This window comes from Symphalangus syndactylus, chromosome 17 (genome assembly GCF_028878055.3).
Source record: "Symphalangus syndactylus isolate Jambi chromosome 17, NHGRI_mSymSyn1-v2.1_pri, whole genome shotgun sequence".
NCBI classification, from domain to species: Eukaryota; Metazoa; Chordata; class Mammalia; order Primates; family Hylobatidae; genus Symphalangus; species Symphalangus syndactylus.
The window spans coordinates 35,864,915-35,884,360 of NC_072439.2; the positions used below are offsets into that span (position 1 = coordinate 35,864,915).

The 19,446-nt window shown below is 46.0% G+C and overlaps 1 protein-coding gene across 7 annotated transcripts in view; it reads left to right on the plus strand.

Annotated features, from left to right (window-relative positions):
• LOC129466127 (cyclic AMP-dependent transcription factor ATF-7) overlaps window positions 1-19,446 on the plus strand; it is a 125,093-nt gene that overhangs the window by 105,159 nt on the left and 488 nt on the right. For 5 of the 7 annotated variants that reach the window (XM_055249175.2, XM_063621478.1, XM_055249177.2 and 2 more), the window contains 3 exons: window positions 886-1,083; window positions 2,266-2,374; window positions 8,927-14,568. In XM_055249175.2, coding sequence (XP_055105150.1) covers window positions 886-1,083; window positions 2,266-2,374; window positions 8,927-9,144 — 525 coding nt within the window. In that variant the 3' untranslated portion in view covers window positions 9,145-14,568. Of the gene's footprint in view, window positions 1-885; window positions 1,084-2,265; window positions 2,375-8,926; window positions 14,569-18,596; window positions 19,364-19,446 lie in introns of those variants that run through there. The other 2 variants (XM_063621482.1, XM_063621480.1) reach the window with 2 other exon arrangements.

Sequence of the window (19,446 nt, forward strand, 5' to 3'; positions counted from 1 at the left end):
AGTGGGGGGTTGTTCTTCAGGATGATTAATAACTGACTATAAATAAAAATAATATGCTTATCTATATCTCCCCATAATAACTCATATGTCACTGGTAGTGAAATGGATAAGAACATTTGTTTCCATTTCTGAAACCTGTAATAGTATGTAATTGTTTGTACATATCACTTGTCCAAATCAGTGATTCTCAAACTTTTTTATTTCAGTCTCCCTAAAAGTTCCCCTAATATCCTCCCCCAATTCTGATTTACCTGCCTATAAGATTCCCTTTTTGTTTTGTTTTGTTTTGTTTTTTGAGACGGAGTTTCGCTCTTGTTGCCCAGGCTGGAGTGCAATGGCATGATCTCTGCTCACTGCAACCTCTGCCTCCTGGGCTCAAGCAATTCTCCTGCCTCAGCCTCCCAAGTAGCTGGGATTACAGGCATACTCCACCACGCCTGGCTAATTTTGTATTTTTAGTAGAGATGAGGTTTCACCATGTTAGCCAGGCTGGTCTCGAATTCCTGACCTCAGGTGATCTGCCCGCTTCAGCCTCCCAAAGTGCTGGGATTACAGGCGTGAGCCACCATGCCAGTCAAGATTCCCTATTGTTAAGAAACAAAAAGTAACCGTGGTTTCATTTGTCTGTCTGTCTTATAAATAATCCGTTTCCAAATGAACTGTAGTTTGTCTAAGTATGAGACTGAGAAGATTGGAAGGAAATAGGAGGCAAAATTGAGGACTCCTACAAAAGAGAAGCTTGGGGACATAGTAATGAGACTTGCTGTGGTTACCAGAGGCTGGTATATCCTTTTACCAGATCTTACTACTCTACCTAACATCAGGTGTGATTTGGAAAGGATTAATGTTCCCATCAAGTAACCTCTCTTCCTTCCTGGGCACCAGGTCTCACCAGCCCAGCCCACCCCTAGTACTGGGGGGCGACGGCGGCGCACAGTGGATGAAGATCCAGATGAGCGACGGCAGCGCTTTCTGGAGCGCAACCGGGCTGCAGCCTCCCGCTGCCGCCAAAAGCGAAAGCTGTGGGTGTCCTCCCTAGAGAAGAAGGCCGAAGAACTCACTTCTCAGAACATTCAGCTGAGTGTGAGTGGGTCCTGGATGCTTATTGGAATTGTTGAAAATCCAGAAAGTGGGATGGAATCAGAAAAAAGCGGTACAATTTGATAGAAGATGGTAATTCTCTAATTAGGACAGATCTAGAAGTTGTCCCAGGAAGAATCTCTTAACAGTCAGAGTTGAAATCTCTTTCATAGGTATTGGTGAAGACACTCACCATCTACCCCCAAATCTCCTACTAGAGTCATCCATAAACGCATTTGGATGAAGGAATTAGATTAAGCATCCCAGGGTGCTCTTTTAAATCATCTGTAGAATCTGACTGGGGTCATGAAAACCAAAAGGGAAATGTGTTTGCCCTAGATAATGCAGCTTAATAAAAGAGAGAAAGAAAAAGGTGCTACAAGCACAAATAGAATAATTATAATGTATAATCCATACCTTTTCTTGAATGTTATTTTTCCTTCTGATTATTAAAATATTAAATTTAAAAAGCAGTATATAAATACATTTCTATTATAAAATACACACACAAATGTACAGAATAGAAACAAAGTCCCTCTTTAATCTGCCTTTTCTAGTCCCATTCTCTTTCCTGTAGATACATTCGGTATGTACCTTCCAGACAGATTCATATTCCTAAATGTTTTTTATTTATAGTTTTTGTGTAGGGCTGGAGGGGTTGTGTACTTGTTTTAACATAAACAGGTTAACAGTGTTTCCTGGAGATCTAGCCATGGATATGGGAGATCTACCTCATTCTTTTTAATAGCTGTATAGTAGTATATTCTGTAGTGTAGTGATGTTATAAGGTATGGATATTGACACTGCTCTAATTTTTTGCTAGAACAATGTTGCAATGAACATTGCATGCACCTGAGTAAACAGTTCTGTTATGTAGATTCCTAGAAGTAGGCTTTCTTAGTCAAAGAGCATGTGTATTATTAATTTCAGTAGAATCATATTTATCTTAAATAGGAGTAGTGTTTCTATTATAAATCCTGACTTTTCACTGTAAGCAATTCCTGTCATTGAATTCATGACTATACTGGCCCTGGGCTCTGTGAAGCCTTGCTGGATCAGGAGTCTTGTCCCAATTCAGGGGAGAAAATCAAGGCAATATTCTGTCCTTCCTTTGGGAACAGCCACTGAGGGTGCAAGAGTAGAGGATGAATTTTCTTGATACTCTTTTCTTCCCTCCCTCCTCAGAATGAAGTCACATTACTACGCAATGAGGTGGCCCAGTTGAAACAGCTACTGTTAGCTCATAAAGACTGCCCAGTCACTGCACTACAGAAAAAGACTCAAGGCTATTTAGGTGAGTGGCACACAACCTAAGCTAAGTCAGTCAGTTAGTAAACTGCATGTACTGAGTGTCTCAACTGCTTATAATTTTATAATTGCATTCTGAATGTTCTGGGGACCCCACGCTGATGAGTGAGTGGCCCTTGTGGAGCAACCAGACCTAGAAAAAAAATGTTTTTGACGACAATATAGAGCTAATTATCTGTTATAGTTGGGGGTTGAAGGGTAGCAATATTTACTGGGTGCATATTTTGTGTTAGGCATGCTACAGTCTTCCCAAGTCTCTCATGAAATGGACATTACCTACATTTATATGTGAGAAAACTGCACTCAGATTAGGTCATTTAGCTGAAGTTACCAAGCTGGGAAAGTGGTGAAGCCAAGATTTACATCTATGTTTTGTTTTGTTTTGTTTTGTTTTGTTTGAGATGGAGTCTTGCTCTGTCGCCCAGGCTGGAGTACAGTGGCGCGATCTCGGCTCACTGCAAGCTCTGCCTCCCAGGTTCATGCCATTCTCCTGCCTCAGCCTCCCAAGTAGCTGGTACTACAGGCGCCCGCCACCATGCCCAGCTAATTTTTTGTATTTTCAGTAAAGACGGGGTTTCACCAAGTTAGCCAGGATGATCTCAATCTCCTGACCTCATGATCCACCCTCCTCAGCCTCCCAAAGTGCTGGGATTACAGGTGTGAGCCACCGCACCTGGCACGTCTATGTTTTGTTTTGTTTTTTTGTTTTTTTGAGACAGAGTCTTGCTGTGTCACCCAGACTGGAGTGCAATGGCACGATCTCGGCTCACTGCCACCTCTGCCTCCCAGGTTCAAGCAATTCTCCTGTCTCAGCCTCTGGAGTAGCTGGGAATACAAGCACCAGCCACCATGCCTGGCTAATTTTTGTATTTTTAGTGGAAACGGGGTTTCACCATATTGGTCAGGCTGGTCTCAAACTCTTGACCTCAGGTGATCCACCTGCCTCAGCCTCCCAAAGTGCTGGGATTACAGGCATGAGCCACCACGCCCAGCACATCTAGGTATTTCTTATTCCACAGATACTGTCTTGGCCTAGAAAACACATAAACCACAGATGATACATTGGGATATAGGGTATATTTTATCTAATGATAGGCTGATGTTGGTTTCAGTTTGTAATCTATGAGTGCACATAAAATACTGCTAGAAGGCAATGGCCACAGAGTTGTGCTCAGGACATGTGCAATTCTGAAGTTAAAATTACTGTGAATAATTTGCTTATGGTCAATAAAAGCTAATAAATGCCAGTTTTCTTTTTACAAATTAAATTCATAGAACTATTGCTATTAAACTTTGATGTATTATTTTTCCACTGTATTATTTCAGAGATGTGTTCCCATAGAAAAGGAGTAACTATATCACCAATTTTAAACATCTCTATTTAAATTTTAATTTTAATATGTACTTCAGGGTGCATTCATTCATTAAGCAGATATTGATGGAATGTCTATTCTGTGCCAGTCACTGTTTTTCGTGCTGGGGATATAATAGGGAACCAAATAAATTAGATTAAATGCCTGCCCTTTAGGAGCTTATATTTTAGTGGGTGAGACAGACAATAAACAAGATAAATAGGTAAAATATATGACATGTTAGATAGCAGTAAATGTTAGAAGAAAAATAAAACAGGGAAGGGTAATATGAAATGCTAGCAGCAGGATAGAAATTTTAGATTAGGTGGCTTTTGAATAAAGACCTGAAGGAAGTGAGGGAGCTATATGCATTTATATGGAAGAAAAGTACTATAGGGAGGAGGATCAGCAACTGCAAAGATGCAAAGTCGCAAGGTACATGGTACATCTAGGAACATCAAGGAGGCTCAGCTGGAGTTGGGGGTGGAGAGTAGTTGGAGACCAAGTAGGGGAGGTAATAGCAACATTTCATGTAGGGTCTCATCAGTCATGGTGAGGATCTCAGCTTTTACTCTACACTGGGGGCCATTAGAGGGTTTTCAGCAGAAAAGTGATATAATTGATCTGACTAGGCTGGGCGCACGCCTGTAATCCCAGCACTTTGGGAGGCCAAGGCAGGCGGATCACCTGAGGTCAAGAGTGCAAGACCAGCCTGGCTAACATGGTGAAACCGCTTCTACTAAAAATACAAAAAATTAGCTGGGCGCGGTAGCATGTGCCTGTAATCCCAGCTACTTGGGAGGCTGAGGCAGGAGAATCACTTGAACCCAGGAAGCAGAGGTTGCAGTGAGCTGAGATTGCGCCATTGCACTCCAGCCTGGGCAACAAGAGGGAAATTCTGTCTCAAAAAAAAAAAAAAAATTGATCTGACTTACATTTGAACAGGATTCCTATGTTAGGGACATCAGGGGTACAAGGGCAGAAGCAGGCAGTCCACTTAGGAGGCTACTACAGTAATAAAAGCAAGGGATGATGGTAGTGAAAGTGATGAGAACAAGCTGAATCCAGGATATATTTTGAAGTTGAAGTGATGAGAGCAGATGGGGTGGTATATATGAGAAAAAGAATAAAAAATTACACCAAAGTTTTTGGCTTAAGCAACCGCAAGAATGAAGTTGTCATTAATTGAGATAGGGTAAAGTGTAGGAGAAATGGTTTGGGAGATATATCAGGAACTCAGTTTTGGACAAACTGAGTTTAAGGAGCCTATTAGGCTTACAGGTGGAGATGTCAAGCAGTCAGTTGGTTATATGGATTTGTAATTCAGAGGAAAGGCTGAAGATAAAACTCTGGGAGTCGGCAGCATATAGCTAGTTTTGGTTTCGTTTGGTTTGGGATTTTTTGGAGGCAGGGTCCACCTCTGTCTCCCAGGCTCTCAAGTGATCCTCCCCCCTCAGCCTGAGTAACTGGGACCACAGGCGTGCACCACCATGCCCAGCTAATTTTTTTTGTTATTTTAGAGATGAGGTTTTGCCATGTTGGCCAGGCTGGTCTCAAACTCCAGGACTTAAGGGATCTGCCTGCCTTGGCCTCCCAAAGTGCTGGGATTACATGTGTGAGTCACCACACCTGGCCATAGTTAGTTTTTAAAGCATTGAAACTAGATGAAGTTCCCAAGGGAGACAGCAGAGATAGAAAAAGAGAAGTCCCAGGAATGAACCATGGGGTACTCCAACATTTACAGTTCATAGAAATGAGAAAGAAGCCACAAGACACTGAGAAGAAACAACCAGGAAGTGAGGAGGAAAACCAGCTACAGAGCCAAATGTGGTATTCTGTAAATCAAAAGAAAAAAGTGTTTCAAGAAGTTCAGTGATTTTAAATCCTGTTGCTGGGCGCGGTGGCTCACGCCTGTAATCCCAGCACTTTGGGAGGCCGAGGCGGGCGAATCACAAGGTCAGGAGATCGAGACCATCCTGGCTAACACGGTGAAACCCCATCTCTACTAAAAATACAAAAAATCAGCCAGGCATGGCGGTGTACATCTGTAGCCCCACCTAGTTGGGAAGCTGAGGCAGGAGAATCGCTTGAACCCGGGAGGCGGAGGTTGCAGTGAGCCAAGATAGTGCCACTGCACTCCAGCCTGGGTGATAGAGCAAGACTCTGTCTAAAAAAAAAAAAAAAAAAATCCTGTTGATGGGCTAAAGAGGATAAGGACTGTTTATCAGTATATAATCTATATACGGTCAGTATTCCACTTAGTCCCTGCAAGAACTCTGATACGTAGTTAATCCATTAAACTACTTACTCTGTTTTTTTTCTCCTGGCTCAGCCTCCCGAGTAGCTGGGACTACAGGTGGGCGCCACCACGCCCAGCTCATTTTTGTATTTTTAGTAGAGACGGGGTTTCACCATGTTCCCCAGGCTAGTCTCCAACTCTTGGCTTCATGTGATCTGCCCACCTCTGTCTCCCAAAGTGCTGGGATTACAGGTGTGAGCCACCGCACCTGGCCTTATATATTCATTATAGCAAAGAGTATTTAGTTCCTGCTGTGTGGTATAGATATTATGTAAGTACCTGACACATGACAAATAAGACATTGTCACTACCTCTGAGAGAATCATAGGGTCATATAAACCTGTGGATGAGGTAAGGATAGATATCCCAGTCAAGGAGCCCCTGAACTGGGAGCTTCGTAATGACAGGGTTTCCGTTTTCTTCTCTGTGTACCCATGCCTGGTACATGCATGATGCTCAGTAAATGTTTGATGAATATATGCTGTGAAAACACAAAGAATAAAACAGTTAATTTACTGAGGGTAACAAAGATGGCTTCACAGAGGAGGCAATATTTGAATCTTTTTTTTTTTTTTTTTTTTTTGAGATGGAGTCTCACTCTGTTGCCCAGGCTGGAGTGCAGTGGCACAATCTCGGCTCACTGCAAGCTCCGCCTCCTGGGTTCACACCATTCTCCTGCCTCAGCCTCCCGAGTAGCTGGGACTACAGGTGCCTGCCACCACGCCCAGCTAATTTTTTGGGTTTTTTTTTTTAGTAGAGACGGGGTTTCACCGTGTTAGCTAGGATGGTCTCGATCTCCTGACCTCCTGATCCGCCCGCCTTGGCCTCTCAAAGTGCTGGGATTACAGGCATGAGCCACCGCGCCTGGCCATATTTGAATCTTAAAAGAAGACTCAGGCATTCATCAGGATGTCAGAAATACAAATGACTATGGAAAGTTTTCCTTTTTTCCACATATCTCTGTTTAAGCAGCCATGAGGCTACCTGATGTTTAATAAAACTCCTTGACTTGCTGAGTGTGATGACTCATACCTGTAATCCCAGCAATTTGGGAGTCTGAAGCAGGAGGATGGCTTGAGGCCAGGAGTTGAAGGCTGCTGTGAGCTGTGATTGTGCCATGGCACCTCGAGCCTGGGTGACAGAGTGAGACCCTCTAAAAAGATTTAAAAAACGTTTGACTGATGAGCAACATGGAGTTACCATTGTATGTAGCTCAGGTAGTTGTGTTTAGTAGTAAAATGTTAGTGTCACTTTAGGTGGAGTGGCATAGCTTATAATGTTTTATAATCATTAATGCCTAGCTAATTTTTAGTCAGGAGGGTCTTAAGATTTCTTTGTAGTTTTACACGTTAACTGAACCTGGTCCAGGGACTGGCCATTCATAATATCATTTAATTATAGCTCGATATTTATCAAGACTTACCTGTGGTACAACTACATGGTAAAGGAACATTAAAAATAATGGAATAGGCCGGGCGTGGTGGCTCACGCTTGTAATCCCAGCACTTTGGGAGGCCGAGGCGGGCAGATCACAAGGTCAGGAGATCGAGACCACAGTGAAACCCCGTCTCCACTAAAAAAATACAAAAAATTAGCCGGGCATGGTGGCAGGTGCCTGTAGTCCCAGCTACTCGGAGAGGCTGAGGCAGGAGAATGGCGTGAACCCGGGAGGCGGAGCTTGCAGTGAGCCGAGACTGCGCCACTGCACTCCAGCCTGGGCGACAGAGCGAGACTCCGTCTCAAAAAAAAAAAAAAAAAAAAAATGGAATAGGCCTGCCACAATGGCTCATGCCTATAATCCCAGCACTTTGGGAGGCCAAGGCAGGCCAATCACTTGAGGTCAGGAGTTCGAGACCAGCCTAGCTAACATGGCAAAACCCCATCTCTACTAAAAATACAAAAATTAGCCAGGTGTGGCGATGTGCACCTGTAGTCCCAGCTACTCGGGAGGCTGAGGCACGAGAATCGCATGAACCTGGATGGCGGAGGTTGCAGTGAGCTGAGATCGCACCACTGCACTCCAGCCTGGGCAACAGAGCAAGACTCAGTCTTAGAAAAATAAGTAAATAAAATAATGGAATAATTCAGTTCCTGTGAGAATTAATCAAAGAGGATGGCTAAAAAGAGATCTATTTTAAATCACCTTTAAAGAAATGAAGGCCAGGCACAGTGGCTCATGCCTGTAATCCCAGCACTTTGAGAGGCCAAGGCAGGAGGATCACTTGAGACCCTATCTCTTAAAAACAAGAAAGAATAGAAGTAATGAATAATAAGAAGAGTTGGTAATGAATATGCAAAGACCTAGAAACCAGACAGTGTAGCCGGGCGCGGTGGCTCACGCCTGTAATCCCAGCACTTTGGGAGGCCGAGGCGGGCGGATCACGAGGTCAGGAGATCGAGACCATCCTGGCTAACACAGTGAAACCCCGTCTCTACTAAAAAAAATACAAAAAATTAGCTGGGCGAGGTGGCGGGCACCTGTAGTCCCAGCTACTCGGGAGGATGAGGCAGGAGAATGGCGTGAACCCCAGGGGGCAGAGCCTGCAGTGAGCCGAGATCACGCCATTGCACTCCAGCCTGGGCGACAGCGAGACTCTGTCTCAAAAAAAAAAAAAAAAGAAACCAGACAGTGTAATTAACATGTTGGAGATTCATTTTATTGGGATAGATAGGTTAATTTTGGCCTAGTTCTTCCCTTCTTACAACTTCCCATTTCCTAGCCCATTTATGACTTAGAAGCCAGGATTCTGGGAAGTTTCCCCCAAAAAAGATGGGTTTCATTTCCCTTTTGGGCTCCTTTAGAATTATGGCGAAAGGTAGTCCTGCCTCTTTCCCCATTCTGTTTTCTAACCAATTGCTCTCTGCTCTTTGCCCTCCTTCCTGGCAGAAAGCCCCAAGGAAAGCTCAGAGCCAACGGGTTCTCCAGCCCCTGTGATTCAGCACAGCTCAGCAACAGCCCCTAGCAATGGCCTCAGTGTTCGCTCTGCAGCTGAAGCTGTGGCCACCTCGGTCCTCACTCAGATGGCCAGCCAAAGGACAGAACTGAGCATGCCGATACAATCGCATGTAATCATGACCCCACAGTCCCAGTCTGCGGGCAGATGATGCCTCCTCTGGTGGAGAGGTCCTCAGCCAGAGCTTGCCCGCCCAAGAGCCAAGAGAGATGTCATCTTATCCCCTCCCACCTGCCTTGGACATGGCAATATGGGTAGGGGGGAACTGTGTGTTGTGAGTAATGGACAGATATGGGGCTTTTTAGCCATACGGTCATGTACGTTTGACACCTGTGCTGGGGGCCTCCCAGCCCCAGAGCCTCATAGATCATCCCCCAGGATGGGGTTTCTGATGCACCCACAGCCAAAGGCCTTTCCAGATGGTCCGAACAATCACCCCTGCCCCATGCACGTGTATCTGTCTCTTCTAACACTAACCCGTGGCACTTCTAGGTTTGGGGTTTCTCAGTTCCCTCTCTCCCCACTAAGCCATGGCTGTTACCTTTTTGTTCCTTACCAGCATGCCACTTCCTGCCAGATAGAGGGAGGCTAGATTTGATGGCATATCACCCGCTGACCCAGCCCCAGCCACCCCATGGACTCAGGACTCTGTCTCCCATAGCTGCTTATTTACCCGTTTCCTTTTTCCTCTTCCTTAATTCTAGTTAAAACATTCACTTACAGAGAATGTAAGGTTACCTTTGATGTATGAAGTAGCAGTATTTTCCAGTTTTTCCATAAGCTTTATTCCTTCTCCCTACCTGCCACCAAAAAAAAAGCAAAAAGAAACCCTCAAGAGTTCTAATTCTTTTTCATCTATTTGCAGAGCTATTTGGGTACCTCATTTTGTCCCTTGACTTTATCTAGTGTAGTGGTGGGGTCTTTCCCACCACCCCACTAAGCCTTGGCAACCTCATTTTGTGGCCTTATTATTAAAAATTGCTTGGTAGTGAAAAGGGAAGGGCCCAGAATCTGACTGGCTGATTCTGTCTCCTCCCCTCCCTCCTTCTTTAGTTTTAATCATCAGGGCAGACAAGAACAAAGTATTTCAAAGCTTGTTCCATCAAGTTAGGGATTAATTGATTCCTTTATGTTTTATAAGAGTTTACCGGCCAAAGCATACATATTGTCATCTTTGGTCATTTTTCTGTTCCTACTTCTCCCTCTTCATTCCCCTGTCAACATTACCACCCCTGTCTCTCTTCTGTAACTACTTCAGACGCAGCCCACCTGGAGGCTGTCATGTAGGGGACCCTCGAGTTCCTTTGCTCTACCCCATCTCTCCCCCTCACACGTCTGTCTGCTTTTCTGAGCTAGAGTCTTCTGTTCACAAGTGCCCATCACCGTCTGGACTATCTTCTTTCTCTTTCACCAGATTCCTAGCTTAGCCACTGGGTCTTCCAGGTCCTCCAGAGTTTCTTCAACCCATTTCTGCTCACTTCTCCTTACATGCAGTGCTCCAGGATCTTGAAGCGTCGTAAGATTGAAAGGAGGGAGGAAGGGGAGAGGGAAAGTGCAGAACTGGTCCCAGCAAAGGACCCCAGGTTCTGGCCTGGGAAATTGGTGACTATTGCTCTCAACCATTCTTACTTTGAAGAGTTGGGTTGCAGAGGGAGCAATTCATCTCTCTTGTCCCTCTCTCTTCCACGTTAAGGCTTCTCATCTCCCCTTGGCTCTGAACTATGCAGTTTCTATCAGGACCACAGGAAGCAATTCAGAGCCAGAGGCCTGTGGATAGATAGGTCAGCTTTAATTGCCTTGCCGTATGAAACTCTTCCAGTTGTCCCAGAGCCACTTTCTGCCATCTGTGCAAGCCAAGAATGTCCTTCTCTCCATCTTTCCTACCTCCATCTTAAACATACATACAAAATAACTGCCAGCTTCCTTTCTTATTTTGTCTCCAAAATTGACTGTCACAGGGGAATGAGAAAATGTTCTAAGCTACAAGATTCCCATTTCCTTAAAGTGATATCCTGTCCTAGTGAACCAGTCAAGTAACAGGTTCTGCTGCATTTGTTTTAAATTTCCCCTCCTGCTTTTCAGAGCTGGTGCTGAACAGGCCACACCCCTAAAGACAAAGGAGAGAAAACATGGTTTTCTTATCCTCTACCACCAGGTACCCAACAGGAATAGGCCCTGAAGTGATTCAGACTAGCAAATGTTATGGCAGATGGTCAGGATGCAGGTTACCACATCCAGGGACTTCACTTTTGCCTTTAAAAATTCACAGCCATAACTTGTGCTCAGGACTTCCGCTTTAGCTGGCTGCTCCCTGGGATTTTCTCCTGCTTTAGGGTTTTGTTTCATTTTTTATTGTCTTGATTTCCCAGTAGCAGCCTTGCCCTAAAGCTTGACTGAGTTTATGGCTCCTAAGGAGCTTTCCTAAGACTCTTGACTATTTTTCTTCCCCCTTCAGTCAAGTGTTTTTACAGTTAAGAATTAATTTGTCACTGCATACATACCCTGCCAGTCTGTCCCTGTGTTGAGTGGCTAATTTATGTAGAGGGTCTTTTTTGTTTCTTAGCCCCCATGACTAATTATCTAGTCCTAACTTCATTTTTATCAGTGGGAAGATGTATGTGGGACCTCAATGAGGAGCACTGCCAGAACCACAGTAACAAAATGGCACTGAAATAAGGGAGCAGCAGGTCAGAACCCCCTAGATAGTTCCTGAGTTGGTTCTCAGTCTCACTAAGGAGGCAGAATAATTGCTTACCCTGAAACTTCTCTGATAGTCAAAGGTAATTTCACTTACCTTGTTATTGCTAATAGCCATGTGGTCACTCTCCCCCAATCTTTGTCTTCCAGATCCATCTGGACCAGAACCAAACATCATGGAAGGTGTCACTTGGCCCTTCCTAAAGTCCATGGCCTTTCTAGAGGCCTAAGGGAGGACACTTTCAGAAAGGAGCTGAGTGTATGGCGGGTGTCCTGAATTCGTTCACGTGAATACAGGCCTCAGGCTTCCCACCCCACTCCAGTGTGAGTGCTCGATACACAAGCACTCTAGCTAGCTGCCATGTACCCAAGGCCACAGAGGAAGGGGACAGAACCAGGTCTTCTGGTCTGCTCACTTTCTGCCCCATTCCCTTAACAGAAAGCTTGCTTAGAGTTGAAAAGTCTAAGAAAGCCTCCCACAATACTAGAGAGGCCAGAAAAAAAAAAAAAAAAAAAAAAAAGGTCATGCCCCCTTTACTTACTCTTTTGCTGCTGGTTATGCACCTCAAATCTGACTTCCTTAGCCTTTACCTCCCTCCTTGGCCCTAAGCATTAGACCATGTACTCTAAGTAGTGGCTAAAGAGGGACTGAGCAAACTGAACCTCCTCTCGCTCACTTCTCTATCCCTGTTCTGTTGGTTTTGGCTTCTTTCTTGATTCACTGCCCTCTAGCACCACCCATCCTGATAGATGGAGTGCTTAACCCCAACCGTGCCCTATGTACAGCCTGAACCACCAAACAGACACCAAAAAAATTCTTCCTGTGGTTTCTGGGGCTCCCCTACTCCACACTGAGAGGCTCCTTAAAGGTGCTAGCCCCTGCTACAGTTGTCCCTGCCAGTTTTCTCCTTTTTTCATAACTTCCTTCCCATCCCCAAATCATTAATTTTTCATTAATATTGTACATTGTATACACAGGAAGGAAATATGTTATTTTTTTAAATTTCATAACCAGTCTGTTTAGATTCCAGTCTTCCTAGCTATATCACATATGCCTTGTTGATATGCTCTTTGTGCTTTCTTTAGACTTAATGTTTGACGGGGGTGGGGGTGTCTGGAAGAACAGGAAAGGTGGGGATCCTAAGGCAGATTAAAGGACTCCCTCCACCCCACTACAGCCTCCCATAACTCTAGTCATCCCTCTCATAGTACAGGACTGATTTCTCTGTGTCTGTTTGTACACACAAATGTGCATACAGACATAAATTCCCCCATCCCATACCAAGGTGATTACCCAGCAGGAATGAGCATAGGTGGCTGCTGGCCACCATTACCACCCTCTGTACCAGTTGAGTTGTCTCTCTTTGGGGTAAAGTCCTACCCCAGAATGAGAAAAGGCTGGGGAGAGTAGGGCAGGTTAAAGGAGCTCATGTCTTTTGTAGATGTAGGTTTGTATCATAGCTACTACGGTTTATTTTTTTAATGGGGGGCTAACAGCACAGAGTTATCTCACCAGCAGTAGCTACTGGTGAGTGGTGTTTTAGCTGTAAGAAGTGGCTATGAGCAATAGTTTCACTGACTTTACCTTAGGGCAGTGGTTCCCAGAATGTGGTCCAGGACCAGCAGCATCAGTGCCACAATAATCTGGGAACTTGTTAGAAATACACATTCTCAGGCCCCATCCCAGACCTATTGAATCATAGACTCTGGGGGCAGGATTTAAAAGCACTCCAAGTGATTCTAATGCACACTAAAGGTTGAGAACCATTTCTTTTTTTTTTTTTTTTTGAGACGGAGTCTTGCTCTGTCGCCCAGGCTGGAGTGCAGTGGCGCAATCTCGGCTCACTGCAAGCTCCGCCTCCCGGGTTCATGCCATTCTCCTGCCTCAGCCTCTCCGAGTAGCTGGGACTACAGGTGCCCGCCACCACGCCCGGCTAATTTTTTGTATTTTTAGTAGAGATGGGGTTTCACTGTGGTCTCGATCTCCTGACCTCGTGATCCGCCTGCCTCAGCCTCCCAAAGTGCTGGGATTACAAGCGTGAGCCACCGCGCCCGGCCGAGAACCATTTATTAGGGATAAGCTGGGAAATTCTTACAGGTGTGGAGTATATTTCAAATACATCTTTTGCCTTTGCACTAACATTCTTCCATTTCTTTCAGTCTCTTCCTCAATTCCCATTAAAGTAATCCCCATCATATCACTGATCTCAAAAACTAGATTTGTCTTCTTCCTAGTCGTATCCCTAAAACCATGCATTGGTCTGGACAGGAGTTGTCCCATATTCCCTTGCAGACTGGTCACTCCATGTTCTCTGTTACAGTAAGGACCAGCCAGAGCTTCAGCTGTCCCGTTCCTCCCCCTACAACACACACACCTTTCAGGCAGGGAGGAGATGAGCTTCCAGCCCCAAGAGTGGAGGCTGCCACGTCCTAACATAGTATCTATTGAAAAGGAAGCAGTGCGTATCTATGATTATATCTCTGTTCATCTATATATTTTTGACATGTAGCAACACCTCTCCGTCTTATCAAGGAACTCAACTTGGTCTGGGTCTCCCCAGTGCCTAGTGGTGGCCTTTGACAGGTAGGAGGATGCAGTGCTGCAGGCTATTTTGTTTTTTGTTACAAAACTCTTTTACCTTTTCCCCTCCACCTGATTCAGCATGATCCCTGTGAGCTGGTACTCACAATCTCCTGGGACTGGGCTGAGGCAGAGGCTTTGCTCTATTCTCCCTAACCATACTGTCTTCCTTTACCCCTTGCCACTTAGCAGTTATCCCCCCAGCCATGCCTTCTCCCTCCCTCCCTTGCCCTGGCATATATTGTGCCTTATTTATGCTGCAAATATAACATTAAACTATCAAGTGAACCACTGTTACGTCTGATGCTTCACTCCTCTATCCACAGCCCCCATTGTCCACTTTTCTGGGAGGTCACTGGCCTTTCGCGTCTGTCATCTTCCTCACTCCCCCATTTCTTAGGACAGAAGGAACAGGGATTTTTGTCTCTAGTTTTTATACATGAGAGATACAGCCTAGAGAAAGTGGATGATTTCTATAAATTACAAAGTATGACAAAAGGCCCAGGGCAGAGCTCCTGTGGACTGCCTTGGAGATAAGGGCCTTTGACATCCTGGCAGCAAGCACTCACAGGAAACTTAGTATGTGCTTTATGTGGATGGCGGGTGGGAGAGTTGATGATGGCAAATGGTCTTTTATTTTTCAGTGTTTTGTTGCCAACCCCCACCCAACCATTAAAAAAAAGTGGCCGTGGTGACCAGGGAGCACACACACAGACAAAGACAGAAAGTATAGCTTTCTATGGTAAGGAGGAGGCTGGTCTGGAAATGAGGGGTAGAGTTTATTTAGAAGCAGGTAAGAAAACCGGGCATGGTGGCTCATGCCTGTAATCCCAGCACTTTGGGAGGCTGAGACAGGTTGATCACCTGAGGTCAGGAGTTTGAGACCAGCCTGGCCAACATGCAGAAACCCCATCTCTACTAAAAATACAAAAATTAGCCGGGTGTTGGTGGCGGGTGCCTGTAATCCCAGCTACTCAGGAGGCTGAAGCAGGAGAATCACTTGAACTTGGGAGGCAGAGGTTGCAGTAAGCTAAGATCGCACCATTGCACTCCAGCCTAGGCAACAAGAGTGAAACTCCGTCTCAAAAAAAACAAACAAAAAAAAGAAGCAGGTAAGAGTTCACAAGAAAAACAGGTAATGCTCAGAGACTGTGGGAATCAGGAGGAGGTGTAGAGAAATCACAGATAATTTATTGCATCTGTATATTCCTTTATAATTAACATCACAAATGAGAACAATGAGCCAGGCTGAAGAATTTGACAAAAGAGATAACAGGTGTCTCTGGAGTTTCCCAGTAGGAGAGAAATGATTTAAGAAGCTCTCTGTGGCTGGTGTTTGGTAGACACGTCACACAAATAGCCTGTGCCTCCTGAGGAGAGCAGGAAAGGCAGTGGTGGTCTTCACTGTGTTGTGGCCAGGAGCACATGGGGGTCCAGAGAAGGATAAGAAAGGAAATTGCTGAAAGCCAAATACCAAAGCCCAGATTATGAGGTTTTGGAGGTTCCCACCACTGAAACTGCACTCTGAAAACTAGGCAGTTTATCAAATTAGAGCAATCAACCCATTCCAACTTCAAAGGAGACCAGTTACCTCCATCCTGGACACAGGAAGCCAGCTAAACCAGCCTCTTTCTGAACGCAGCTCAGCCCAGAGCCACTTGTAATTGATGTTTAGAGAAATACTAGAAGCAGCAGGATGGTAAACATGGAATGGCTGCCCTGTGCTACATGGAATGGTAGATTGCTTTACTGTTCACCTAGTGATAACAGGAATAGTCGCTTCATTTTATTGATGATGAATTGAGGTTTAGCCAAGTCACACAGTGAAGAGCAAGAGCTAGGATTACAACTGAGTTCTGTCTGACCCAGAACCAGCTCTGCAGTGTCCCATCCACCCTCACACCGCTGCTCCTCTGGACCTCTGTCACATAGGAGCAGACAAGGATCATGCTGGGATGCAGCAGCTACTGCCCACAGAAGAGCCATCTCCCCGTGGCCTTGATACTCCCTTTTAAGAAGTGGTAAACTGGCTGGGTGCAGTGGCTCATGCCTGTAATCCCAAAACTTTGGGAGTTCCAGGCAGGCGGATCACCTGAGGTCGGGAGTTCAAGACCAGCCTGACCAACAGGGAGAAACCCCATCTCTACTAAAAATACAAAACTAGCCAGGCGTGGTGGTGCATGCCTGTAATCCCAGCTACTCGGGAGGTTGAGGCAGGAGAATCACTTGAACCCAGGAGGCTGATGTTGCGGTGAGCCGAGATCAAGCCATTGCACTCCAGCCTGGGCAACAAGAGCAAAACTCCGTCTCAAAAAAAAAAAAGGTAAAACTACAAGATACCATGATGATGCATGTCAGGTTCTATGCTTGGGACCAACCATGAGACAAAGCTTACAAAAAGGTTTACCCTGGCTTAGTCTGCATTAACAGAAATACGGTATCTGGAGCATCCAGATTCAAACCTGCTCTAATCTACATATCTAAAGGATAAGTTGGTTCCAAGATGCCTTGCCTTAAAGAGTGAGGTGCTTCCCCTTGAGCAAAAAAGACTATGGAGTGGGTCAGGTGCGGTGGCTCGCCTGTAATCCCAACACTTTGGGAGGCCAAGGTGGGTGGATTGCTTGAGGTCAGGAGTTCAAGACCAGCCTGGCCAACATGGTAAAACCCCATCTCTACTAAAAATACAAAAATTAGCTGGGCATAGTGGTGTGTGCCTGTAATCCCAGCTACTTGGGAGGCTGAGGCAAGAGAATCGCCTGAACCCGGGAGGCAGAGAGAGGTTGCGGTGAGCCGAGATCGCACCACTGCACTCCAGCCTGGGTGACAGAGCCAGACTCCATCTTAAAAAAAAAAAAAAAAGGCTGGGGTGTAAGAATGAACTCTGTCTTCAAAAATATGAAGAGCTTTTACACGTGAAAGAGATGAGATGTTCTGTTGAGACTTAATGGAGCAAACTAAGACCCCGAGTAGAAGTCACAGGAAGCCCAAAGCCCCCTCGGCACAAGGATAAATATTTCCGAAGACTATCTGAGGAGATGGTAAGTTCCCCGACTGGGGCACATGAGGCAATCACAGCTAACGTTTTGAGGATACCTGTTCTATGCCAGCTGTTTTATTGAATGGATTACAAAAAGTGTGTTAAGTAATGCACACCCCAGGAAGGAGTTCCTTGTAAAATGGGCCCATGTTTTAGGTGAGGAAACTGAAGCTCAGTGCGGGAGACAGCTTGCTCAAGCAGAGGCCAACGCCTTTACGTCATGGCTCTTCCTCAGCACAGGCTAGAGACCCACACTGGTGGGGATGCTCTGAAAGGGACTTGAGGATTAGAAGGAACCTGCACCATATGGCTTTGAAGGCCTCTCCCTGAGGATTAGTGATTCTGATTTTTCTTAAGACAGGATTCTAGGCTACCCTAGTATGTGAGAGCCAGAGCCAGGCAGAAGCTGTGGTGACCAGAGTCGGGGGCAGAATGATATAGTCCAGCCCCATAGTAGCCTACTCCTGTCCTTCTGGGACTCCCTGGAGTCTGGACGCTAGCACCTCCACTCAGCCTCACCCTCCTCACTTCCTCTGCAGAAGGAAATGGCCGGAGCTGGCAGTGAGGAGCTGTGACCACAGGGTGGCAGCAGTGTTTCAGCTGTGGAGGGTGACTATAGGAAGGGTGATGAGGCGGGTCGGAAGCAGTGCTCTCTAGTGAAGATGGGGGTCTGTCTGCAAAGATTTGAAGCCACACTCATTCAGTGGGCTCCAAAATCCTGCAGCCTCCCTCTATATCTTAATAATTTTTTTTTTTTTGAGACAGAGTTTCTTTTTGCCAAGGCTGGAGTATAGTAGTGCCATCTCGGCTCACTGCAACCTCTGCCTCCCGGGTTCAAGCAATTCTCCTGCCTCAGCCTCCCTAGTAGATGGGATTACAGGCGCCTGCCACCATGCCCAGCTAATTTTTGTATTTTTAGTAGACACGGGGTTTCACCATGTTGGCCAGGCTGGTCTTGAACTCCTGCCCTCAGGTGATCCACCCGCCTCGGTCTCCCAAAGTGCTGGGGTTACAGGTGTGAGGCACTGCACGCGGCCAAAAAAAAATGTTTTTTTTAAAAAAAAAAAGATACAGGCTGGGCATGGTGGTTCACGCCTGTAGTCTCAGCTACTTGGGAGGCTGAGGCAGGAGAATCGCTTGAACCTGGGAGCCAGAGGTTGCAGTGAGCCGAGATCGCGCCACTGCACTCCAACCTGGGCAAAAAGAGTGAAACTCCGTCTCAAAAAGAAAAAAAAAAGTTAAATTCTCTCCATCATCATGAAGTTGAATATATTTTTTCTATCCACAGGCAAATCTGAGTAGCCTCCAAGAGGCACACAAGCAGAGGATGGGCTGTGTTGCCCTGACTGCCGGCCCCAGGCGCGAAGGACCAGGCCTGATCATCCTGACAGACTCTGACTCTGGCTCTTCCCACTCCTCTTCCACTCCAGGACATCCTACTTAACCCCTCTTGACATGAGTTTCTTGTGCTTTAGTCTACAGGTTAGGAAAGCGGGGAAGTGATAAACTGAAGCTCTCCAACCTGTTGAGGGATTAGGGGTTCGTGTAAGGCTCCCCAGGGCCTGGCTCTGACAAAGCGTCCGCAACTAATGATGCTTCTTGAGCTCTGGAGACAGGATTTATGCATCTAATAAAGTCTGTAACTCTAGGCTTAGGGGCTGGGGGCAGGAGGCTGAAAGCATAAAGTCCTGGGGGCGCCATGGGAGGAGATCCCAGGCGGCTCCTAATGAGCCCTGCATTTCCATTTGCCTGCTCTAGATTCCCCTAAGGCTACTGCGAGGCTGGGGGTGGGGGAACAGCAGGTATAACAGGCTGGGGTGGCTGCAGGAGGGTGGATGGCAGCATGGATTCTAGGCAGGCTGCTACACTGCTGGTGCTGCTGCTGTTAATAGACCGGGGCTGTGCTGAAGGGCCAGGAGGCCGGCAGGAAGACCAGTTCTCCGCGGTGAGTGTGTGTCCCATCCCCATATCACCATTGCCTCTACCTTGGTTGAGACTTGTGCTCTAGGTTCTGATACTTTCTCTGGCTGCCAAGGTTGTCATTAGGTCCTCACATCTGAGGAAATGGTTCCGCAGCCTCCTACCCCTTGCCCCTGGAAGCCAGTCCCTTCCCCTTGTGACTTACGTGTCCAGGGTAT